The 24,125-nt window shown below is 40.0% G+C and overlaps 2 protein-coding genes and 1 long non-coding RNA gene across 11 annotated transcripts in view; all 3 read right to left on the reverse strand.

The window, feature by feature from the left end:
- LOC111841630 (uncharacterized) overlaps positions 1–1,086 on the reverse strand; it is a 65,429-nt gene extending 64,343 nt beyond the window's left edge. For 3 of the 7 annotated variants that reach the window (XR_011991826.1, XM_072712676.1, XM_072712674.1), the window contains exon 1: positions 501–891. Coding sequence is in view for 3 of the 7 variants with exons in the window: in XM_072712676.1 (XP_072568777.1) it covers positions 501–521 (21 nt within the window). In the remaining 4 variants the exon portion in view is untranslated. Of the gene's footprint in view, positions 1–500; positions 893–1,067 lie in introns of those variants that run through there. The other 4 variants (XM_072712672.1, XM_072712675.1, XM_072712673.1 and 1 more) reach the window with 3 other exon arrangements.
- A 1,687-nt stretch (positions 1,087–2,773) lies between these two features.
- On the reverse strand, positions 2,774–3,769 carry LOC140590923 (uncharacterized). The gene is made up of 3 exons (XR_011991827.1): positions 3,632–3,769; positions 3,173–3,297; positions 2,774–2,903 (listed from the first exon to the last, which is right to left on the reverse strand). It is a non-coding gene; the product is annotated as an uncharacterized lncRNA (long non-coding RNA).
- A 5,192-nt stretch (positions 3,770–8,961) lies between these two features.
- Positions 8,962–24,125, reverse strand: part of LOC111851300 (carnitine O-palmitoyltransferase 1, liver isoform-like) — a 65,136-nt gene continuing 49,972 nt past the window's right edge. For all 3 annotated transcript variants that reach the window (XM_023826071.2, XM_023826069.2, XM_023826070.2), the window contains exons 18-19: positions 12,615–12,707; positions 8,962–12,337 (exon numbers count right to left, since the gene is read on the reverse strand). In XM_023826071.2, the coding sequence (XP_023681839.1) occupies positions 12,218–12,337; positions 12,615–12,707 (213 nt within the window). In that variant the 3' untranslated portion in view covers positions 8,962–12,217. The remainder of the gene's footprint in view (positions 12,338–12,614; positions 12,708–24,125) is intronic.

The raw sequence follows: 24,125 nt of genomic DNA on the forward strand, positions 1-24,125 counted from the left end.
GCACTCTGAGTAAAGGTTGAACACACTCTGTCTGGACATAGCCTTTGACGTTGCCTTTCAGATACTATATAATTTGTTTATACATCATAGGAAAGTAAGAAGTATTCACCCTTTTCATATGCGCAATCGCATATAGTAACGCGATCGCTGTTATTTTCCTAAACGCGACCTGATACCGTAATGTTAAGTCTATGCGTGCACCCTACTCTTAATGCGCGGATTATTTGACCGTGTATCGGCAAAGCGCGGACAACTTGACCGCAGTATTTATGAGCTATTCAAAAACATATTCCCGGCGAAGTTTCCCATCGACCTCCCAGTCCCAGCAAAGACTCAGCCGCCCCCCATCTATTTATCATTAATTACGCCCGGTTTTCATGGTACTGTACCTGCGTCGACCGGAGCAAAAGTGGAGAAGCCACTGTCAGCCCTGCCAGCATTCACTACAGTAATTCAGGAAAAAAACAGGGGGGAAAACTGTATGAATAAAAAAGACTTACTTGCAGATGTAGGTTCCACATGGTTCATTGAATAGACCTGCTGAATCCACTGATGGAAACTGTTGTAATTTTCCCCAGATACCTATTGATAGGCATTAAAACAGGAAATAAGAGACGATGGGAGGGCTCTTGCGAAATTTCCTTTCTGTACTGTAAATGGCGCCTGTTCATATAAACTTTTTTTAAACTTAAATTTTTTATATACATCAGAAGTAATCCGTGATCAAGAGGACTAATGGCGCAGCTGTTAGCCACTGGGGTAACAACTCGTCCGGATCTCGACCACTCCGGTTTTCCAGCCCTCTATCTGGACTGCTGTTGGATGCCCTGCTTTTAGTCCCCTTCTCCTCCTTTTTCCCTCCCCCCTGTCAGCCCCGTCTACTACTACCGTCACTATCTCCCACCTCTGGTAGTAAACCGCCCCCCTCCCCTCCTCCCCTGAAATAGTGGCAAAATATTACCACTACCACTCTAGTAAAATCACTGCCCAGATAACAGCTGACTTCCGATTTATAAGCCGGCAGATCCGCGTTACAGTCACACGTGTTTTACAGCTGTGTTACGGACCAAATGTTGTGCCGAATTCTGCACCCCTGCCGTGAAATGCACCTCATCGGGTGCGCGCACCGCTCTTTACTTTGATTCGAAGGGGGAAAAGTTGTAGTTCCGCCAATTTAAATGTGCAACATAAATATTAATTTGCGTTTGCACATTTAGAAGACGTTTATCACTGTTTCATTTAACGAAAGTGATTTAACCCATATAAAACTGATAAACTGCGACATGTAGACGATGAGCCCCGAACGAGGACATAGGTTATTTATTTTTCTCGTCATTAGTTTATGAACAAGGAAGTCCTGGGCTTTAATGACCAAAGAAAATTAAACAACACAATTCCTTATACACATTTAATAATTTATTTTTCTCCACAATGAAGAGAATGTTCTGGTACAGTGATCTGAAATACCTAAACAAAAAAGATGTTTGTCTTCATGAAGGCTTACCTGGCAGGAAATCCATTTCCATTCTGTCCTTTGATTCTGTCACGAAATTCTGTTAGTAAATTACATGATAATTACTGAATTTCATAAATGCCATATCACGTGCAGCACGCGGGTGGGGGGTGGTGCATTTTACGGCAGCTTACTTGTTTCATATTTAAGAAACTGCACTCTAAAAAATAAAACTGATATTTACTTAAAATTTTTGATGTAACATTTTTACACTCAAAAATATTGAGTAGATTGGAAACCAGTCAAATCTCTTAAATATACTTCATCAATTGAATAACTAAAGCTTAAACAAATTCATTTGAAATGAATAATTGTAGTTGGTACAGTAACGTAAAAAATTGAGTAAATATAACTGAAATTATTAAGGTTATAAGTTAAAAAAAGTAAGGTTAAGTGAAAACCACACAAAAAAAATTAGTAGATAATACTGAAATGCTTGGTAGATTTGTTCCATTTACCTAATTTTTTAAACTGACCGTAATCAAAATTGGTCTTAAAATTAAATATGAATTTTATTGTATTTCACTGGTAGTTCTAAGTTAAAAAACTAATTATATGTAGGTGTGTGTTTTTTATAATACATGTATGAAAAATGACCATGTGAACATTTTTTAAAATGAAACATTTATTTTTATCAACATGGCAATAACTCCAAACAAAGCACTAAAAAGAAAAGAGCCTTTTCTCTGTTAGCTCAAAGCCTTTCCTACTTGAAGGATAAATGGCAAACCAGGAGAGCAAACACAACAGCTCAGATTATAAAACTAAATTAACAAAACAATGAAAAAGGCTCATGGTTGATGTTCCATCCCCCAGTAAATTACACAAGAACTGTCATGACACAAGAACAAGCTTAGACCCTCCCTCAGGCTAATGGCCTGTATGAAAAACATCTTTCAGGTTATGGTTATTTTTTTAGAACAATTCCCTTTGCTTTTTTGACACATTTGAGATTTTGTTGGTCCAGAAATGCTTTTTTATAATGGAAATGTCATCACATCAAGGCAATGCATTAATTAAACCTTTTGATGGATATCCATTTAAGAAGTCCCATTTTGTGAAACGTAGTTATCTACAATGCACAGAGGTGATTTTTCAGTCTCTGAACCTTGACTGAAAGGTTTGCAGGATCCAGCTCCAGGAACACTTTTTGAAATATCTCAAAGCAATATTTCAGATTCTTGGGGTATTTCAGATCCAAAGCATAGACTAGTCCCAACAGATAGCAACAGACTCTGCTGAGATCCCCAAGATTACTGAGAACAGTTATGCCCTCAATAACGATCCCTACATCAGTCGGTTTGACTGACCCATCTTGGTTTTCCAGCAGGTAAATCTTCATCACCTCTTCAGCCAAAGCTTCTTCAACACAGACATCATCAGCATACTCCTGAAGACATAACAAAGAACTAGAGTAAGCTTACTTTTATCCCGCATATTTCAAGACATGGACACAAAAAAGCTATTTTCACGTGAAATCTGAAGCTACTAATTTGAACACTGAGATCCACAATTTTAAGTAATTTTAAGTAAATGCTGTTGTCTGATATACTTTATAGCTTTAGTTTTTCTGCTGGATAAATGGTCTCTCGGTGTGAAATAATATGGGGGGAGTGGTTGTTTTGAAATGAGTGAGGGGCTTTCAGCAGTGATACACACCATGATACAAAAGGTTATTTGATGTTTCCTTTATAGCTGGTGAAGGTTCTCAGTCATCCAAGTCATGGTAATCCTAGTAGGTCTGAGTGAAGGAAACTGGACTTCTTTAGTTCCTCGATGCAACACTGCAAATATGCCACAGAAGAACAAGAGTTAGCCACTGAAGATTGATAAATACAAATGTTTGAAATATTAAGATGTAAACGATTGAGGGGTAATTCCAAAGAAGAGGAAGAATTAAAGGTAATCTGGAAAGCGGAATGACTAGTCAATGAAGTTTCCAAATCAACATACAATAAAAGAGGAGAGAGTCCAAGTGGAAAAAAATGTCTGATTAGAATTTAAAAATGTCTAAAGTAACCAGAGATCTTTCACAAAAGAAAAATGTAAATAGGACAAACTGAATTGTGGTTAAGGCAGGGTTAGAAAGATTTTATGGATGGGATATGTGACTCTTACCTGAAGTAGAATATTTATCTGTGCCCGATGTCGTTGTCCTGCAGCACACTTCTTGGCTTGTAACAGGGACAGCAGCTTAGGGGAGTAGAAGTCCAACATTGACATGAATTTTGGCTCAAGGTTCAGTGTTGATTCTATGAAACTCTGCACTGATCTGGGGTGCGTTTCTCGAAACCATCGTTGCTACCTACGTTAGCAACTTGCGTGGTTCAAACTATGTAAGTACGACGCAGGTGTTTCTCGAAACCATAGTTCGAACTACATAGGTAACGATACTGCGGACTTACGTGGTGCGATGTATCGTTGAACGACGCAGGTGTTTCTCGAAACCATAGTTCGAACGAACGTTCGCAAACACTGTCGTTAAGTTGTGTAGTTCGAACTACAGCTCACGAGCTGTAGTTAGAAGCGTAGTTATATGTAAATTCGTCAGCGATGGTGGAAAATACAGTGCAATAAGGGTATAGTCACCGTGTAAGTAAGAAATTTAATAATCTTTAATACCTAATAAGAAATAATTTAGCTCTACGATCACATATAATGTGAAGTTGTCTGAAAATGTAGTTTGAAACGTAATTGTTGTGTGGGTCTCTGGTCATAAGTACGGTAACTGTCTGTAGTGAGCAAATCTCAGACTGCAAAGTATTAATTAGCACAGGGGTGGGTAATGTTAGCAGAATGACACTACAGCGGCCAGATACGAATCCATGCCTTTGTTCTCGGGAAATTACGTCTGTAATGTTTGGTTATTACACACACCTGTGTATTCCAGTCAGCCAGTATAACAATATTCTGTAAGCGACAACGTCGGAATAAAAGTTATTCTGTTTATCACTCCAAGGAGCGTCGCATTATTTTTCCGCGATTGCTAATTTTCATTTTATTGGCGTTATGTGACTGACAGAAATTGATGTCACAAATAAATATACATGTGTGTGTGTGTGTGTGATTATTATATATTTTACACAGTTCGCGAGTGTTTGTACGCGACCGGGGGGGTATTCCAGAAAGCTTGGTTAACTTACCATTTGGTAAATCTTAACCTCTGGGTTGATATACCCCAAACCCGCATACCATGAGTATGTCGGTTCCAAAACACCTGAGAAGAGTAAGTTCAATCAACCTCCTATTGCTTACCCAGAGTTAATGCGCGTGCACCGTGCATACATAAAGACGTTTTCAATTGATCGCCGATTTCACGAGTCAGAATGGAAAATCAAAGTGAAAAAAAGAGAGCGGCATACTTCACAGAGGTAGTTGGAAGTTTTAATGCACGCATATGAGGAATTCAAGCCAATAATAATGAAAAAAAGCAATACGGCTGCATCGGCTAAAGAAAGAGTTGGCTTGGCAAAAAATAAAGGACAGAATAAATGCGTGTGTATTAAATTGCAAATTTGACATCGCCTCCCCTTTTATTATAATGCAAAATAATTAAACACATAACCCTTCCGCATCCTTTTTACTGTTAAATCACTATGAAAGCATTTACTTTTCCTGCCATTCATTTCTTTAGGTTAAAATAACAATGTGTCTCGACTAGGAATATATGGTTTCTTATTTAATAAGGTGTAATCCTTCTGGAGACAGAAGAACTTTGAGCCAAGTCAAAATGAAACACAAAAACATTCTGCAAAAAGGTTATTGATTACACGATCACTTAACTATTTATTAAACACGATTTAGTATATTCTTTCTGTCATGTAGCTAATAGAAAAAAGGCTGAAGCCCGTCTAACTGGCGGGAGCCCACCACCACCTCCCCTCACCCCATCTGAGGGCAACCAGTGGTAACCAGCATTGTACTGTCCTGTAATGATTACCTATAGTTAGTGGAAAAAAGTAATGAGTTTGATGATTTTAACAAGGCAAAAAAATAAGGATACAAAATCAAGTTACCTGCACATTGATACTATGAATAGATTTCCTCCGCTATCTCGCTGTACTTGTATAGTGACAATAAAGACATCTATCTATCTATCTATCTATCTATCTATCTATCTATCTATCTATCTATCTATCTAACATAGTCTCCCTCATTTATTAAAGGAGCTTTAATAGGAATGTAGGTGCCATCAATGCACCCAATTATGAATGAATGAATGAATGCCTTTTATTGTCACTATACATGTATTACATGTATTCCAAATTACATTTGGAAACCCTGAAATAGAAAGTCATATAGGGAAGTATCAAGTGTGTGTGTGTGCAGGATGAATACATGTAGGCTATAGATATAAATAGTATGACTATATATTAAATATGCATCATAGATTTTACTACAAAGGACAAACCTACCACTCTGTGGAATTCCTCTTTAATAACACGCAGAGCTTTATGGACAGGGAACTGTATAAACGTGTGTAAGAAGCGTTAAGTACCAGACATACTGTGCGAACGGCTCTACACACAGTTGCCTTTCCTATATGCTCTGCGTCGCCCATATTGTACAAAAAATGCCCTGACGCAAAAAACCGAAGCGCTATGTACAGAATGTTTTCTGTGCTAAGCGCAGACCCGCGGTTTGGGTTTGTGACATTTGCAATATGCGGTTTCAAGAGATGTTAAGTAAATGAACGATTCTTTTGAAAACTGATAACGCTTTTTCAAATAATCATTAGGAAATGACAAGACATCAATACGCGGTCTTATAACTCTCTCCCAGCGAAAAAAACCTTGTATAATTTATGCCTCCACGTTCACAGGATCGTCATCAAAAGGGCACGCCATGCTCAGTAACCTTCTGCAACAAACTTACCCTGGAACATAACCTGCTCAGTAGCAGGTTATCTTCAGAGAGTAAGCTGCTATGGTTACGTACATACCCAGAAAGTTAACCTCCGTTTTTGGAACCTAAAGTTGAGGTTATCCACTAACTTACCCTTAAACTTACCCGGGTATGTCACATAACCTGCTTTCTGGAATACCCCCCGGCTGTGAAAGTGCGTTGTTTGTTGTTGCGCACGACTTGTCGTGAGTCTGACCAATCAGCGCTGGAACCATTGTGGTTTAAACTACGGTAGGTTAGCCGTGAGTCTGACCAATCAGCGCTGGAACCACTGTAGTTCCAACTACATAAGTCCTAACTAACTAACTAACTAACTAACGTGGTTCGAACAACTGTGGTACGACGGTTTCGAGAAACAGTCGTTGGTCGGATGTTGGTTAGTTTGAACTACCATAGTACGATGCATCGTTAATGCTAACTTCCGTCGTTGTTCGAGAAACGCACCCCAGCCTGTTCCGCCTGTCGGATCCCCATGTTTCCCCTTGGGTGTGGCTCCAAACCAGCCATGCCTGTGGCCAGTCAGTCTCACCTCTTGATCCTGCCCTCCTGTTAATCATTCACAGCTGCCTTGTGTTTTCTCCCTCATTAGTCTTGTATATTAGTGTCTCTCAGTCCAGTCATTGTTACGTCAGAGACTCCCTAAAAATGTTTAAGACTCGGCTGCCACTGCTCCGCAGACGCCCTGCTCCGATGAGGCCGCCACTGCTGCACTAGCACCCAGCCTGGAGGAAGCCACTGAGCCACTAGTGTCCAGCCTGGAAGGGGCTGCTCAGCTGCTAACACCCAGGCCTGGTGAGGTCTTTGCGCCGCCGCAAGTGCCTGACCCTATGCTGTTCAACTAGCATCCGGCCCAGATGAGGCCTTTGCCGCCCCTGCACAGCCTGCATTCTGGGTTGTTCCACTGTGGGTGTGACACCAGGTATTATTGATTTCTGTCATCTGATTATTATTATTTTTTCAGTCTAGAGCAGGGGTCACCAACCTTTTTGAAACTGAGAGCTACTTCACGGGTACTGAGCCATACGAAGGGCTACCAGTTTGAAAACCCTTCTAAACTTATCTAGACCTCATGTATAAAAAACATGTTTAAATGCTTTTTTTTTTTTTTTTTTTAGATATTGTCATTTTCAAATCTATATAAATGCAAATGTGATTAAAGAAGAATAGCAACAGGATAAAATTAAATTTTAGAAGCTGCTCACTAGTTAGTTGTGCTATTTTTAGAACAGGTCTGCGGGCGACTCGTGGTCCTTGGGGGCACCATGTTGGTGACCCCTGGTCTAGAGAATCATATGTAGCTGCCTTAGTCTGTCCACAATATTTACTTTACTGCATTAATGTGCAGATCCAGCTTAGCAGTTTCTTTATTGTATAGCCTATTGTGTAGCATAATATCCAATTAAAACTGCTAATTATATAATGCTGACATTGGTTGGATTAGCAAGTGAATGACAGGGAGTTTACGTGGTTGCAGATGAATCTCTGGAAGCTTGTATGGGGAGAATGAGATGATCAAGAGATGGAGTTTCATTTGGGGGGGGGAGCGAGGTCTGGAGCGGTTCTTAGTCATTTCCGATGTTTCTTTGTAGTTTGCGGTCATCTTCCCTCCCCCCGTTCGCGGTGGCTGGTCTACACGCAGGTATCTTTCGGTTCTGCTCCACCCCCCTGTATGAATCTGAAGTGTGTGATTTTAAATTCTAAAGTCTACGAATATCGATCATTTGGAATTTGACACTCGGACCCATGATCTGGGGCATCCGACCGGAGTCCTGGTCTAGGGGTGTGTACAGCGGTCCAATGGATTTACGACTGTATAGTGGAGAAACTTTGGAGCTAATTTTGAGTAAAGTATTTAACCTTAGATACATCCAATTTTGTGATAAGCCATTATTAAGTTCAGATTATAAGGATTTCTCTGTCAATTTGACACCAAACATGACATCGCAATCTGCAGGTTTACACATCATATGATCCATAAATTAATCCATAATTAAAAATACATCGTACATGTTGATTATTCACATCGGTACATAGTAATTCTAAATCGGTTTAAGTAGTCATTAGTTTCCTAGAGTAACAGTCTCAATTTAACATTCGTAAATTACAATTTGTGCTTAACATGGGATTACTACAATAATTTGATATCTGTGTTTAACAACACACATAATTAATTCATTCAAATGTAAGGGATGGGCGAATGTAAGAACAAAGAGGAATGCAGCAAAATGCCTTAATAACTACTCTGTAATGCGGGGTGAATAGGGAAATGTTTCTGAATTAGTCTAAACACAGAAAGTGCTCTTCTATAACAGGCCTCAAGCCTTAACAGGATGGTTAACCTAGCAACAGCCATAACTGAGCCAAAACAATTAAGTCATGCCTCAAAATCAAAAGATTCTATGAATGAAGTTTGTGCCACCAAAATTAAAAGTACCATCATCAAATCAAAACACAACATGCTTAGACATATTATGAAAATGGCAGTTTAAATATGCCCCTGATCTCCACAATTCTGACCTTCTCATTGATACTGACTAAACATGTTTCTTTAGCAAGCTGTTTTTTATTCATTTTGAGACACCAGATTCAACATTGCAAGGCTCTATGTTACAGTATGTGAAGGTCACTGGTAAGAAAAAGCATTAATACACGTCTGCACTGAAGTCTCATTAGACAGTTCAATACAGCAGATTAATAAAAAAAGAGGAGTCACAGCACTGTATAACACACAAATAAAATGACAACAAAGGCATGTGCTGTGTAACCAAAAATACTACACTGCTCTATTACAACAATTTGTGTAATACATTCATGAGTCATTCTGAAAGTTTGGTGCACTGTTTTGCATATGCTGACTTACAGGATGATCACTTACAAATATCATTCTGGGCAGAAAAACACCACCACTAGGAACCTACACAATCCACTGTGATTGAAAATACTTTACATTTGTGTCACATAGATGTTGGCTGTCCTGACAGCATAACATCCAGTTCATATGGACACTAGCTCATTGTGGAAAATCCCAAAATATTCCTAAGTATGATATAATTTCCTGTGTTTCCTGAGTGTTTCCCAGAGCCTATGCCCAGTGGGAGGTACTCAGCTCACTTTGGAACCAAGACAAATCTTTATATGACCACACCGCTTCATCTGACGACTCTGGACCTGATGGAGGCAGGGACGGATTACGGACCGGGCCAGCGGGGCCGCTGCCCAGGGGCCCTTGGGGTGCAGGGGGCCCATGGGGCCCCTAGCCCAAAACAATTTGCAACGCTTATCAACAATGTATTTTTGTTTGTCTATTTTAGAGGGCCTACATTCTTTAATCCTCTGCCTACAAGGGCCCCTGACCCTATAGGGCCTCTGATGGACACATGGAGCGAGGGCGTTTGGCTGCCAAGGGCCCTTGAATTGTGGTGGTTGTGGTGGTGGTGCTGGTGGGGGGGTGGGCCCTCGCGAACGTTTTGCCCAGGGGCCCACACAACCCATAATTCGTCCCTGGATGGAGGTCCTTCTGCATTTCCAAAATTCTTACCTTGTCATAGGGAGGGAATCCTGCAAGCTTGCAGAGAAACCTCATTTTGGCATCTTGAACGTGCAACCTTGATTTCTGGTCACTATGCACACAGGTCATGACCATAGATGAAGATAGGGACATATATTGACTGATAAACCGTGAACATCACCTTATAGCTTTACTCGTGTTGTACTACCACAGATCTCCACAGTGCCCACAAAACTACAGTCACCACATTGGTCTGTCTATCATTCTCATATTTCCTCTCATCAGTTTTCTATACCACGTTCATTTTAACTGAAATCCTCCATCAAGATGTGCTTGGAATCTGAGTCCTGCCATATAAGAAACATAAACACAGGGAATCAACTACAACAACGAGGATGTCTCTTGGTGTTCCTTTTATTTGTGAAAGATCCATCCATCTATTTTTTTTATACCCAACATTTTTCCTTGAATCTGTTTTTTATATGCAGGGTCATGTAGGTCTGGAGTCTACTCTGGAAGCTACTGACGCAAGGCATGAAACAACCCAGGATGGGACACCAACCCATTGCAGGGCACACATACACATACACAGTCACACCCACAGGCTTTTCGACAGCTTCAATTAACCTTAGCACATTTTTTAACTGTGAGAGGATTTGTAAAAGACAAGTTTTAATTAAAATAATAATAATAATCAGTTTCCATCCTAATAGTGAAAGTTGTGAAGAAAATATTGAGTTAAATTATAAAAAGGGAAAAAACATACATGTAGGCATAATGCAGAAAAGTAGCAGCAGTGGGACACGCGCAATCGATAGAATGGCTAAAAATGCGCAGTGAGCATAAACACGTTTCCAGAAACTACTAGAAGCTTCTTTTGCATTTAACTGACCAAAGTCTACAATATCTAAAATAATGAAATAAAATATAAACATCAACCCAAGTATGCACAGTATCTGTACAGCTCCATGAAGTGACTTTGTCCATTCAGAGAAGTGGAAAATCCCTTATAGTGAGCTTTTCATCAACCCTCTAACAACAGAAAACATGCACATAACTGTCCTGAAAAAGAATAGCTGCTCTTGAGGTCTCTGTTATTGAAGCTTGTTCTCCCCACTGATGACTTAACTTTCAGTATTAAGATAACATAAAACAACTGCCATATAAAACCGCTGCTTATGTATACCTTTATGATTATTAATCACTTATATACAACATGATGAGCATTCTTAAACTACTATTAATTCTTCATAAAATTGAAAATGTCAATTAATTGGGTATAAAAACGCTTAAAATGAGTGGAAAGAAGAGATCATTGTTCCTATAGTTCTTTCATTTTCTTGCTCTGGGAGGAGAAAAAAAAGCAAGCTGGTATTATTCTATGTGACTACTGAGCAGGACTGAAACACTGAGGCCTGTGTAATACGCCTGACATTTCTCATGGTGATAACCACCACGGAATAATCATGGAAGGAAACAATCATAAACATATGGAACCAGAATCAAAGTCAGCAATGTGTAAAATTGCATTATTACCAAAACTGATGGTAAACATTTAAGAATTCCAAGGAATGCCACACTATAAGTAAGGTTACACATCTAATCCTTTAAAATGTATGGTTCACTGTAGTAACTGTGTCTAACAGCATGGGCTATTCATGTGCGTGGTCTATATATGGCTTCCAGTAAGCAAAACAAAAGAAGTTTGAAAATGTAGGTTTCATTTCGTCCTGCATGTCTTTCCTCATGTGTCTCCATTTCTGCCCTCTCATCTTGATTTCCCACCCTGTTTCCTTACGACCGCAGGGTCCCTCCACTTGTCCCACTTGCGGTTTTCTCCTGGCACGCTTTTACAATTGGAAACTGAAGCAGCTCTGCTTCCATCAAACATCAGCCCCCTGGGGCTTCCAAGTGATCAAGCTGCATAACACCTTCTCAGGGGTGCTGGCTGTCTCTCTCCTACCTAACATGTGTTTCATCTGCTCACCCCTTTTCACAGCTGCTTTACACAACTTTCTGCTCATTTTTCCTCGGGACAGGTGTCTGTTATTGACCCATTGCTGGCCTGTACTTAAACCCTGAAAAACGGGACACAATGACCATTATGTTTCTTGTCCAGTTTCCCCAATACTGTGTCACATGGTTCCATTGGATCCCCAGGCCTGAATGGCTTCACCCAGTCGATTTCGTTAAAGTCCCCGTCCCACTGCATTAATCACCAATAATCACCCCCCCGGTCTTCTCCTTTGATTTTGCCATCTCAGCTGTTTTATGGCTCCATATCGATTCCTTTACATTGTTTTCTTTGCCTCTGTGTTCCTTGTTTTGGCTGGTGCTCTTTGGTCAAAACTGAGCAGTGACAGAAGGTCCAAAAGAGCTTTTCCAATTTGGGCACCAAACTGACGAGAATCCTTAATAAAAAAAATAAAAAATAAAAAAAAAACAATAAAAAAAGAACAAGGTTACTGCAGATTTTTTTATACTTCGATTCAGACAAACATCATTTAGTAATCTGCTTCTACAGTTTACACCAATATTTATGAGAAGTTACATCTATCATCGTTCTATTCAGTATTTTTTTTTATATTATTTTCATTTTTGCTGGATACAAATGAAAATGCATCATATTCAAGAGCTTTTGCAGAACTTTGTGCATAAAGCTTCCATTTACTGCACGTTCAAGCTTACAGTTTGCGAGCAGGAATGCTTGGAGGAGATGTGAAAATTTATCATGTTTTCTCCTAAAATGATGTAGGCCACCCCGTAACCATCATCTGCCACCTGTGAAAAACAGAGACACTGCTGTTGTAACACATTGAATTGATCAGACCAAGAAATGCTGCAGTCTGAAAACATTCAAAGGCTGTTCTGTGATTTCCTGAGTGCACAAACTGCATTCAAAACAAAAAACAATATACAGGTCAATTAAACTTTATAAATTGCAGTTAAACTACTGGTCAATGCATTGTGTACTTGTATCATTATGCTTCTGATATTACAGTGTTAGAGATATTATTGCTTTGGCACATTTTTCAAATGACAGTTAATCTGTGATGTTTCCTCTGCCCCCAGGTTTTCTATTATCGTCCCAGTGATACAGTGTAAGGCACCACCTAAACACAGGCCCTAAAACAGCCTGAGCAGGACCAAAGGGTGGCAGGCCCACCGGGCCCAGAAAAACCCAGATGATACGAACAATGGTAGCAGTTCTTCGCAAGTGATACGAGTTCAAATGCCGTCCAGCACTGTGATCCGAGTGGTCTGCCACAACCCTTTGGCCTTGTTGGGTGGAGGACACTTTATTGATGCTGACGAGGGGGAAGACTTGTTAGGGCTTACCAGTATAACACTGGGGGCATCTGCGTTCAAGGAAACCATTTTGGTGGAAGCTACAGGGTAAGATGCTTATGAAGGCAGCACATCATGGGTTCTAACAGCCATAGCGGGTCCGGCAGCAGTGTAGTAAAATCTAACGTCCCACTGAGAGCAAGTTGTATAATTTGCTCCATCCAGGCTAGAAGACTGTGTGTGAAGTCATATAGTAACTCTATTTCCCCTTGTCTAAAGGAAAAGAATTTCTCCTGAAGGGAAATATATGACTAGGAGGACCCATATAACTCCTTCAAAACAGCAAACACTCTGGTCGGATCTTCCCTGTCTGCTGGGGGTCTAAGCTAAACCTCCCGCTTCATTAAACCCCCCAAATGATCAAGGATAAACAGGGTATCCTCTACAGGATTTATATGACATGCCTGCAAACTACCCTTAACATCCTCAATCCACACAAATACATCCTCATCAGCCCCACTGTTAATGATGGAACACCGCCTTTCTCTTGGGAGAAATACTATATGCTTTGTTACCCTGGAACCAGTACCTGGAATGGCAGGTTGCATGTCGCTCCTGCTGTTAGGAGGCTGAATGATAAAATAAAAATTATACTCCATAATAATGGTGGATAAAATACCTACCCGTGATGGCAAAACAGGCTGTCCAAATAACAAACCTGTGATGCATTTGAGCCTACCACCAGGATACTACAGCCATCCAACGTGTACATACGCTTTTCATTTGTCACTACGCATGCCAGACAAGAGTTTGTTAGAACAATACGTATTATAAATTTATAATAACTATAACATAACTGTAATATTGACTAAAATGCAGTAAAAAGTGAATATATATATATAAAAAATGAACATTTAAGCATTACAGTAAATCATTAAATATACATACATTGTACACTACAGTAGACAAGAGTTTCGCTTTACAGTTCTACAGTTCTGTATCGCGGATTTTCACCTATTGCTTTTAAAGCATGTGGGAGCAGTATTTTAAGACAGACTATTAAAAAAATGTTTATTTATATGGTCTTTCTATATTGCAAATGTTCACCTATCGCTGATGGGTCTGGAACGTAACTTATTACTAAGGAATTTGACTTTGAAATTGATTCTGAGTTACTACCTTCAAAGCCCACATACAGATGAATAAAGTGAAAGACCTGTTTATGATTTTTCATTTATATCAGGATATGAACCAAGATGGCGCCACAAATGGCATCTTCAGCCCACCACTCACCAGTATTTTCTTGTTTTTGTTCCTTCTTGTGTGTTTGGTTAGTAAAACCCAATGACTTTCACTAGAGAACTGCTTAACATCAGGCAATTCACTCCAGAAACTTTTTTTACCAGTTTTCACAAACACAGAAAGTTTTTTTTAGAGATTTTAGTTGGAGGAATAGTGGCTCTCTGTGGGACATGGAGAAAACGCAGACAAGGGAAAACACTCTGGTGTGCTAGTGAAGCTCCATCAGCAGGGATTTTGTACTGCCCTCCCATCGATTCACCTAGCGAATCTTTGTCCAGTTGAGGAGAAGCAGCTCATCCATTCTGTTGGGTAAGGAGCAAACAAGGACTTTGCACGTTCTGCTACCCTTTATTTCACTGACAACCTGGTTCAATGAATCCATCCCCGACAGTTGATTACATCTGCCGGGGTTTCACCTACACAGAGCGAATCATATAACAAGGCTATCAGGGAAAATGAAAAGTGGCAGAATTTGCTTCTATACTAAAAAAAGGTTGGTGTACAGATTTTACAGTGCTAAGTAAATGCTGCAGCTCAAACTTGGATACTTCATAAACTGAAAGCCACTTTTTTTTACAATGCTACACTGAATATTTGGAGAAAAAATAAACAATGACCTTGCACCCCTGTGGAGTGGTCTACAAGACATCGCAAATTACAGAAGACAACCCTCACTGCTGAGACAAATAAATTCCTGGCAGATTACCTAAATGGCGTCTACTACAGGTTTACAGGAAGAAATTCACACCCCTTACTGATTCCAGCCCAATGACAACAGCCCCTACTGTACCACACCTCTGGAAACCCCCCTAACCCCACCCCCTGATACTCAGGCTGCACTAACAATACATGAAGAAGATGAATTCCAGGAAAGCACCGGGTCCAGATTCAGTCTCCCCCTACTGTCTTAAAGCCTGTGCTGACCAACTAGCTCTGTATAGATTTTCAACTGGTCCCTGGAGCTCTGTGAATTCCCCTCCTGCTTCAAATATTATACCATCATTCCAGTCCCCAAGAAACCCTCCATTACAGGACTGTCATTTTTAGCCATAAAATCCTTTGAACGACTGGTGTTGTCCCACCTGTATGATGTCACGGGACACAAACTGGCCCCCTTGCAATTTTCCTACAAAGCAAACACGTAAGTGGTTGATGCAATAAACATAAAGTCAGGCGGAAAAGGGCTCTGTTCCACAAATGGGAAAAAAAATGATTTCAGAAGTATCTAAGTCTATAGGTTGAGTTAAAAAATTACATTAGACTCGCTAAGAGGAATGTAGAAAGGAAGATTGCATTGGAGGCAAAGGATGACATTAAAAGTTTTTTCCAATATTATAACTCCAAAAGGGCTCTAAACTGAAAGCACTATTTTGCAGGATAGTAAGTGCCTTATAATTGAAAATGAAATTGATATAGTAAATGAGCTTAATGATTATTTTCAAAATAAATACATCGCAGGGCCCTGATGGCATCTTACCTATAATTTTAAAAGAGATGAGGGATATTATTAGCCAACCTTTAACTTTACTATTCCAGAAATCTTATCTGCTGGTGTGGTACCTTCAGATTGGAAGAATGCTAATATAATGCCCATATTCAAAAAAGGGGATAGAAGTAATCCAGAAAAACTATAGGCCAATCAGTTTAACTTGCATAACTGGATAAGTAATGGAAGCTATAATCCAAGTGAAAATGGTAGATTACCTGGATTCAAATAACATTCTGAGGGATAGCCAACATGGATTTAGGAGAGGTAGATCCTGTTTAACTAATCTACTTGAGTTCTGTGAGGAAGCTACAAGAGAAATTGATCACAAAAAGGCCTACAATGTGATCTACTTAGATTTCCAGAAGGCCTTTGATATTGTCCCCCACAAACGGCTCTTGCTTAAGCTCAAAGGTGCAGGGATTTTAGGAACTGTAGCAGCTTGGATGGAAAACTGGTTAACAGACAGGAAGCAGCAAGTAGTTATTAGAGGCACAATGTCACAGTGGGCCTGCGTTCATAGTGGGGTACCGCAGGGTTCAATTTTAGGACCACTATTGTTCCTAATTTACATTAATAATATTGACACCGATACATACAGTAAACTGGTTAAATTTGCAGACAACACCAAGGTGGGTGATGTAGCAGATAGTAAATTAGTAGCACAGAGGCTACAATGGGAACTTGATTTAATTAGTCACTGGGCTGATACCTGGCAGATGAAATTTAACGTAGATAAATGTACGGTAGGGAGCAGAAATATAAAGTACTGATATTTTATGGATTCCACTGAAATAAAGGTAGTTGAATATGAGAAAGACCACGGTATGTTGATGCTTCCATGTCCCACTCTCGCTAGTGTGGGGAAGTAACATAAAAGGGCAATAGGATAATGGGTTACATTTCTAGGTGTGTGGAGTTAAAGTCAAGGGAGGTGATGCTACGATTATAGAATTTCTTGGTAAAACCCCACCTAGAATATTGTTTGCAGGTTTGGTCACCATACCTTAATAAGGACATTGCTGCCTTGGAAAGGGTGCAATGTAGGGCTACGAGAATGATTCCTGGTCTCAGAGGAATGTCTTATGAGGAGAGGTTAGCTGACCTGAATCTGTTTAGCCTCAAGCAAAGGAGACTAAGGGGGGACATGATCCAGGTATATAAGATTCCAACAGGTCTGGATGCTGTTCAGCCAAATTTCAATATTAGCAGTGATGGGCGGTAGCACCGCTACATGTAGCGAAGCTATTAGTTTAACTACATTTTCTAGTAGCTTGCCTGTAGCGTCGCTGATTTCTGAATCAAATAACTTTCCAATAGTTACGTTATTTTTTTGATCAAGTAACGACGTAGCGTCCATAAAAGCTACAATTTCCAGGACATGTCTGAGAAAAGCAGAGGTTTCCTCTGCATGATTTTGAAACGCAACAATCAGACAGAAACAAAGCATGTTCATGCGCAACCTTGTACTCTGCTTCTACTGCCTGTCTATTGAAGCACGCATGTGTATAACAGCGTCATGAGATCGATACTTCAGTTTCAATTTCTGTCCTGAATGCACTGCGGCTGTCTGTGTAGGAGCTGCTGCTCTCGATTGCCGCTCCCGGCTGTCACGTGACTCAGCCGCGCCAGGCAAGCAAACAGGCTGACTTACGCGCGCACACACACAGTATAATTTTTACAATAAAGTATTGAATTAGTGGGCCGCCGAACCATTCTCACAATAATTAAACAGCAGAGATAGTTCGGGGTTTAATCATCAGATGGCATGTATTAGACCCGTATTACTACAACCCACACACCAAGGTTATAATAGTTTTGGATTTTTCATTATAGTTTAGTTTTATTTAGTTTTGACCTTTTTCCCTCTAATTTAGTTAGTTTTAATTAGTTTTTAGAGCAGGTTTGCTAGTTTTAATTTTTTCTAAATGCTTAGTTTTAGTTTAGTTTTTATTAGTTTTAGTATTAGTTTTCATTTTTTCATACTTTGGGTTATTTGTCAGGTGCAGGATTCAAAAAGATCACTAAGTATTGTGTAATAAAACTCAACAAAGGAAACCATTTCAAAAAGTGTATTCAGTTACTTTTGAACAACCAACCATCCACAACAACCAACACTCTACAAGATAGAAGCTTATGTGCAAAATGTGTGTGATACTGCTTCTGATGTTGAATACAGGTAGTGTGCCTGGTACAAATCAAAATAGCCAATACACTAAAGACACACATGAACATAAGAATATAAACCCATTCACGAGGCACACGTCACATTTCTTGACAGCCAGGAGTCTCAGGGAGCTCAATCTGAGAAAAACATTAACAAACTCAAGAACCATTGCACAACAGGATTGTCTCAGCATGGAAACCCAGACTTCCCTCTCTCCGGCCACTTCCTCCAGCTCCACTGGGGAAATCCCGAGGCGTTCCCAGCCCAACCGAGACATATAAGAACATAAGAACATAAGAACATAAGAACTATACAAACGAGAGGAGGCCATTCGGCCCATCGAGCTCGCTTGGGGAGAACTTAACTAATAGCTCAGAGTTGTTAAAATCTTATCTAGCTCTGATTTAAAGGAACCCAAGGATTCAGCTTGCACTTCGTTATCAGGAAGACTATTCCATACTCTGACTACACGCTGTGTAAAGAAGTGCTTCCTTAAATCCAGTTTGAAATGTTCTCCCGCTAATTTCCACTTATGGCCACGAGTTCTTGTATTTGAACTAATGCTGAAGTAACTATTCGGTTGAACAGCATCCAAACCTGTTAGAATCTTATAGACCTGGATCATGTCCCCCCTCAGTCTCCTTTGCTTGAGGCTGAACAGATTTAGCTCAAATAACCTTTCCTCGTATGACATTCCTCTAAGACCAGGAATCATTCTTGTGGCCCTACGCTGCACCTTTTCTAAGGCCGCTATGTCCTTTTTAAGATATGGTGACCAAACCTGTACACAATATTCTAGGTGAGGTCTCACCAAGGAATTGTATAATCTTAGCATTACCTCCCTTGACTTAAACTCCACACATCTGGAGATATACCCCAACATCCTATTGGCCTTTTTTATTGCTTCCCCGCACTGGCGAGAATGAGACATGGAAGCATCAACATACACACCAAGGTCTTTCTCATAATCAGCTACCTTTAATTCAGTAGGTCCCATAAAATACCTGTACTTTATATTTCTGCTCCCTACATGGAGTACCTTACATTTGTCTTTGTTAAATTTCATCTGCCAGGTGTCAGCTCAGTCACTAATTAAATTAAGATCTCCAGCGTGTCCTGGGTCTTCCCCGGGGGCTTGATGCTGATGTGCTTTGCATTTCATTGTTAACCAAACGTCCAATATTGTAAACAAAAAGGAAATGAAGTCTTGTGGTGTTCCTGCGTATTTACTAACCAGCAGATGTTTAGTCGTCGGTGAAAGCAGTTCATTATGGTTGTCCCCTCCTTCCCGGTGCTACCTGGCCGGGATGTTGCTTCTCTTTCGGGGGAGCTAATCAGAGAGGCTACTTGGTCAAGGTACTCACGATTAGCCGTCTTATGCGAGCTTCTCAAGTGGACTTTCAGATTTTGTCACCTGTTTCTACAATGCACCTGCTCTTAACTGTCTCGCTGTCATAGTCAAAGAAATTCCAGATAGGACTCTGCTGCCTTCTCCCAACTTTTGTCGTCGCCATTTTTCCAGGTAACGCGGTGAGCAAAAGCCGACTGTAAACAAGAAGTGACGGACAGAGAGGTGCCGTACGGTGCTGCCAGCTCACGTAAAACTGCTAGAGCGAAATAAATTGACTTATAAATAAATTGACAAAGACGAAAACGAAGGACATTTCATCTATAATTTCAGTACATTTTAGTTAGTTTTGTCAACGCACAATACAGTTATAGTTAGTTATCGTTTTTTCTTTTAATTGTCGTTTTTATTTATTTCAGTTAACGAAAATGTTTTTTCAATTCTAGTTTTCGTTATTTCGTTCGTTTTCGTTGACGATAATAACCTTGCCACACACTCGCACTGCCCACCGTGCACATTGCCCCGTTTACTCCTCATATACACGGTGGGTGCACGCACACATACACGCACACTACGTACAACAATAAACATTAACGAATTTGATGATGCATCCACCTTAATTATTAAAAAGTATAGATACAACACAGGGGTCCCAGCAAGTACAGCCTGTGAAACACTGCTTAGCGTAGGAAAGGATATTTTCAGACCAAAGAGAAACCGCCTTTCTGATTCCACTTATGAAAAGCTTCTCTTGTGCTGTGTAAACAAACACTTGTGAGAGCAATAAGAGCCCACCCATGCACCATTACCCCTCTCCCCCTCACCCACCCGCCCCTCCCCTTCCATCCCATTCCCTCAGCACTAAAACATGTAATTCAGGACTTTGATTCTCATTTCAGTTTGGACCAGTTCATTTGCTATTGTCCCAGTGATCACTCTCTGAGCCATGCTTATTAATCACGATGTTGCATGTCGTCCGTAAACACAGTTTAACAAAAGTTTGTCACTTCAATCGACTTGTTTAATTGGGGTCTGAAGAAGTTCTCTCGTTAAGGGAGGCCCTGAGGAAATAAGATGGCTGTTAATATCGTTTTTCTTTTCCCTAGAAATTTTAAATTGATTTAAACCTATAGCTATGTCTTGCCCATCGAACACTACACAGTAGCTTTCAATTGGTACTAAATAATTTGTTTACTAGAGTACTGGTTTACCAAGTAGTAGGCCAATAACGTTTTTTTTATTCCCAGAAGTAAGCTTTTATTTATGTTTCAATGCTTCACATAACGTAATGTCTACAGTGTGTTAAATCATGGGTTGTTGTTTAATAAATGTCTTAACCATGCAGTGTATCTGACTGTCATTTTGCACTGACCTGGCATTAGGTTGGTACAACGTGAAGTAGCTTCTGATGCAGTAAACTACTGTTGCCATATTTGTGTAACTTAGCTTGCTATATTTCTATGGGTGGTAGCTTTTGTGTACTGAAGCTTAATTTATTGTTGAGTAACTGATAGCTTAGCTCACTACACTTTACAAGTAGCTTGCCCAACACAGAATATTAGTTTAAATACTAGAACTTGTGGCCATAGGTGGAAATTAGTGGGAGAACATTTTAAAATGAATTTGAGGAAGCACTTCTTTACATAGCATGTAGTTAGAGTATGGAATAGTCTTCCTGTTCGTGTAGCGCAAGCTAAAACCCTGGGTTCCTTTAAATCAGAGCTAGACAACTCTGAGCTATTAGTTAACTTCTCCCCAAACAAGCTTGATGGGCCGAATGGCCTCCCCTTTTTTTTAGTAAATTTCTTATGTTCTTATGGGACTGCACTCTATCTTGCAATATCTAGACTGTCCGAGGCAATGTGCAAGGATTTGTTTGAGGACTTCAGTTTGGTGTTCAACACCACCATTCCAGAAATCCATTTCACCAACTCTCCCTGCTCACTATATCCCCTCCCATCTGTCAGGTCTCAGGAAATGGATCTTGTGGAAAGCCTTCCCAGAATAGTGCTACAAAGGGAGGACCAAGTCCATATTGACGCCTATGGATTTAGAATGGGATGTCATTAAAATTCCTGTGGGTGTAATGGCCACGTGTCCCAGTACTCGTGTTTTAACACTGTACCTCATATCTACAAATACTGCATTCTACAATCTCATTCTCATACGTGGTTATTGTTGTTGGCACTTTATGTAAGTTACTTGTCTTTTATTTAATCTGTATATGGCTTGTACATTGTGTATTGCCCGCAAAATACATGTTCATTGTCTGTATATTGTCTGTTAAACTTGAGAGAGACCATCCTTGTATGAGTTAACATTGTTGGTCAACAAATTTCATTATGATGGTACTTTTCATTTTAGTGGCACTGAATAATTCATTCAGTGATAGAACAGCTTGATTTTCAGATGTGAGTTGTATTGTTTTGAGTGAGTTTGACCTTTTGCAGCTTAATCATACTATTGTGCTACATGCATATATTGTTTAGAGAAATGCTCTCATGGTTGTGAGAATGTTACGTAACTGTCATGAAATGTATCAAAGCGACTAAGAAAAACTTTAATATGAGCCAGTAATTAGTAAGCTAGCTAGTTGGCTTGTTTTATAGCCTTATTTACAGTATCCATGTCTTGTTAGCATCATTCAGAGGCACCCCTAGAATAGATTTGCATTATACCACCACACGTTGTAGCAGGACTGACTGTAACACTAATATTTATATTATATGACATTATGTTATCCAAATAATTTCAGCACTCTTAAGATTATGCGTCATCTGTGTCTGAAATCTTTCAGCAAGCTCCAAAAATATTGCCGTCTAATTGTTCATGGCCAGCTTGTGAATAACAAACTGTGAATGCCAAATTTGTCAATGTGAAGGGGTTACTGTATTACACTTCAAATCAGAATGTGGGCTGGTTTTTGTTACCTTTCTGAAGTTTTTCCAAAGGGAAATTAGCCTCCCTTTTCATGTAAACATTTTGCCTGCTGTAAATTTTATTGTTGAAATGCATCTTAGCTGAAGATGCACTATATTACCAAAAATATATGGACACCAACTTGTACAACATCTCATTCTGTGTTCCTGCCTGTTAGGGATCCTAAACTGGTATATTTTCCTCTCTTTGGCCATGTTGCTGTTCTGTTATCTAGATATATAATTTTCCGCAACATTAAATCCGTTGATCCACTTACTTTATCTCAGTCTATATTCTCGTCTCTGTCTTCTGAAATGTTTGTGTACTGTCACACTCTCTTGATACTCTAGCACCTCTAAAATCTTGTACCATCTAACACTATCCTCCTGACCTCTGTTCCATGAAACTGACTGGTCCTCACCTGGAGAGACATTTTAAGAAGACCAAGCTGATTGTCCATGCTGAGGCCTACAACGGTCATCTCTCCTGTTACGGAGATGCCCTTTGCACTGCTAGAACAGACTATTACTCCAGCCTCACCAGTGGCACAATAAAAAATGCTTAGACTCTCTTTTTCTAATGTTAGTAAACTGTTACAACTTCCACATAATATGTATCCTACCTTAGTCAATCTCTGCAACTTTTTTACAAGACTTTTTCAGAATAAAACTTCCACTATTCACAGCTCTTTGATGTCACTCTTTCCCATTTTCCCTCCACCCCTCATCTCCCTACTTGTCTCCTACCACCCCTCTTGATCTGGCTGACTTATATAATTACCATTCTATCTCCAACCTTTCTTTTTTCTCAACAGTTCTTGAATCTTCAACATAATAAATCTACTTGATCCACTTCAGTCTGACTTTCACGGTCTCCACAGCACCAAAACTGTCTTAAGTCCTCAACAATTCAACAATCTTTTGACCTCTGCAGACTATGGAGCCTTCAGCATCCTCATTGTTCTCAACCTGAGTACACCCTTCAATGCAATGTCCTACCTCCTTTCACGACTGCATGACTTTGGCATGGAGGTTACAGTCCTAGACTGGTTCTTCCCCTACCTGGTAGACCCAAAAGAATTCATTGCTACCTCTGGCTATTCATCTTACTCCTCAGCAGTCCCTCATGGAGTCCCATCAGGCTTGGCTGTCGGACCACTGCTCTTCGGTCTACCACATTATTGAACAATATAACCTCAGCCTTCACTGATAAGCTGATGACACCCAAATCTACCTCAACACTAAATCAATCCACTCAGCACCCTTGTTTAAATCTGGTTATCTGCAATCAAGACCTAGATAAGTTGCAATTTTCTCAAGTTGAACAGCAACAAATCTGAGTGTATACCAATAAACTAAATCTGTCGTCAAAGCTGGCTTATTTCCACTCCTTATGCATGTACTACAAAATCACACATCAGTTCATCCCTCTTCAGCAGACTGCATCCTTGGTGTAATTCCAGACCCTTCTCTCTCATTAGACAGTGACATTTCATCTATTAGTTCCAAATCCCTACACAAGCTTCATAGTCTAGAAATCTGCAGCTTGCCTCCTTACCCATACTTAGACCCACCTGTACTTTTCTCCTGTTCTCCATGACCTGTGCTGGCTCCCCCTCACCCCTATCTGTCTGATCTTCTCCTGCCCTACCAGTCCTCCAGTCTTCTTAGATCTTGCTCTTCTGGGCTC

The sequence above is a fragment of the Paramormyrops kingsleyae genome, chromosome 5 (assembly GCF_048594095.1).
Source record: "Paramormyrops kingsleyae isolate MSU_618 chromosome 5, PKINGS_0.4, whole genome shotgun sequence".
NCBI lineage: Eukaryota > Metazoa > Chordata > Actinopteri > Osteoglossiformes > Mormyridae > Paramormyrops > Paramormyrops kingsleyae.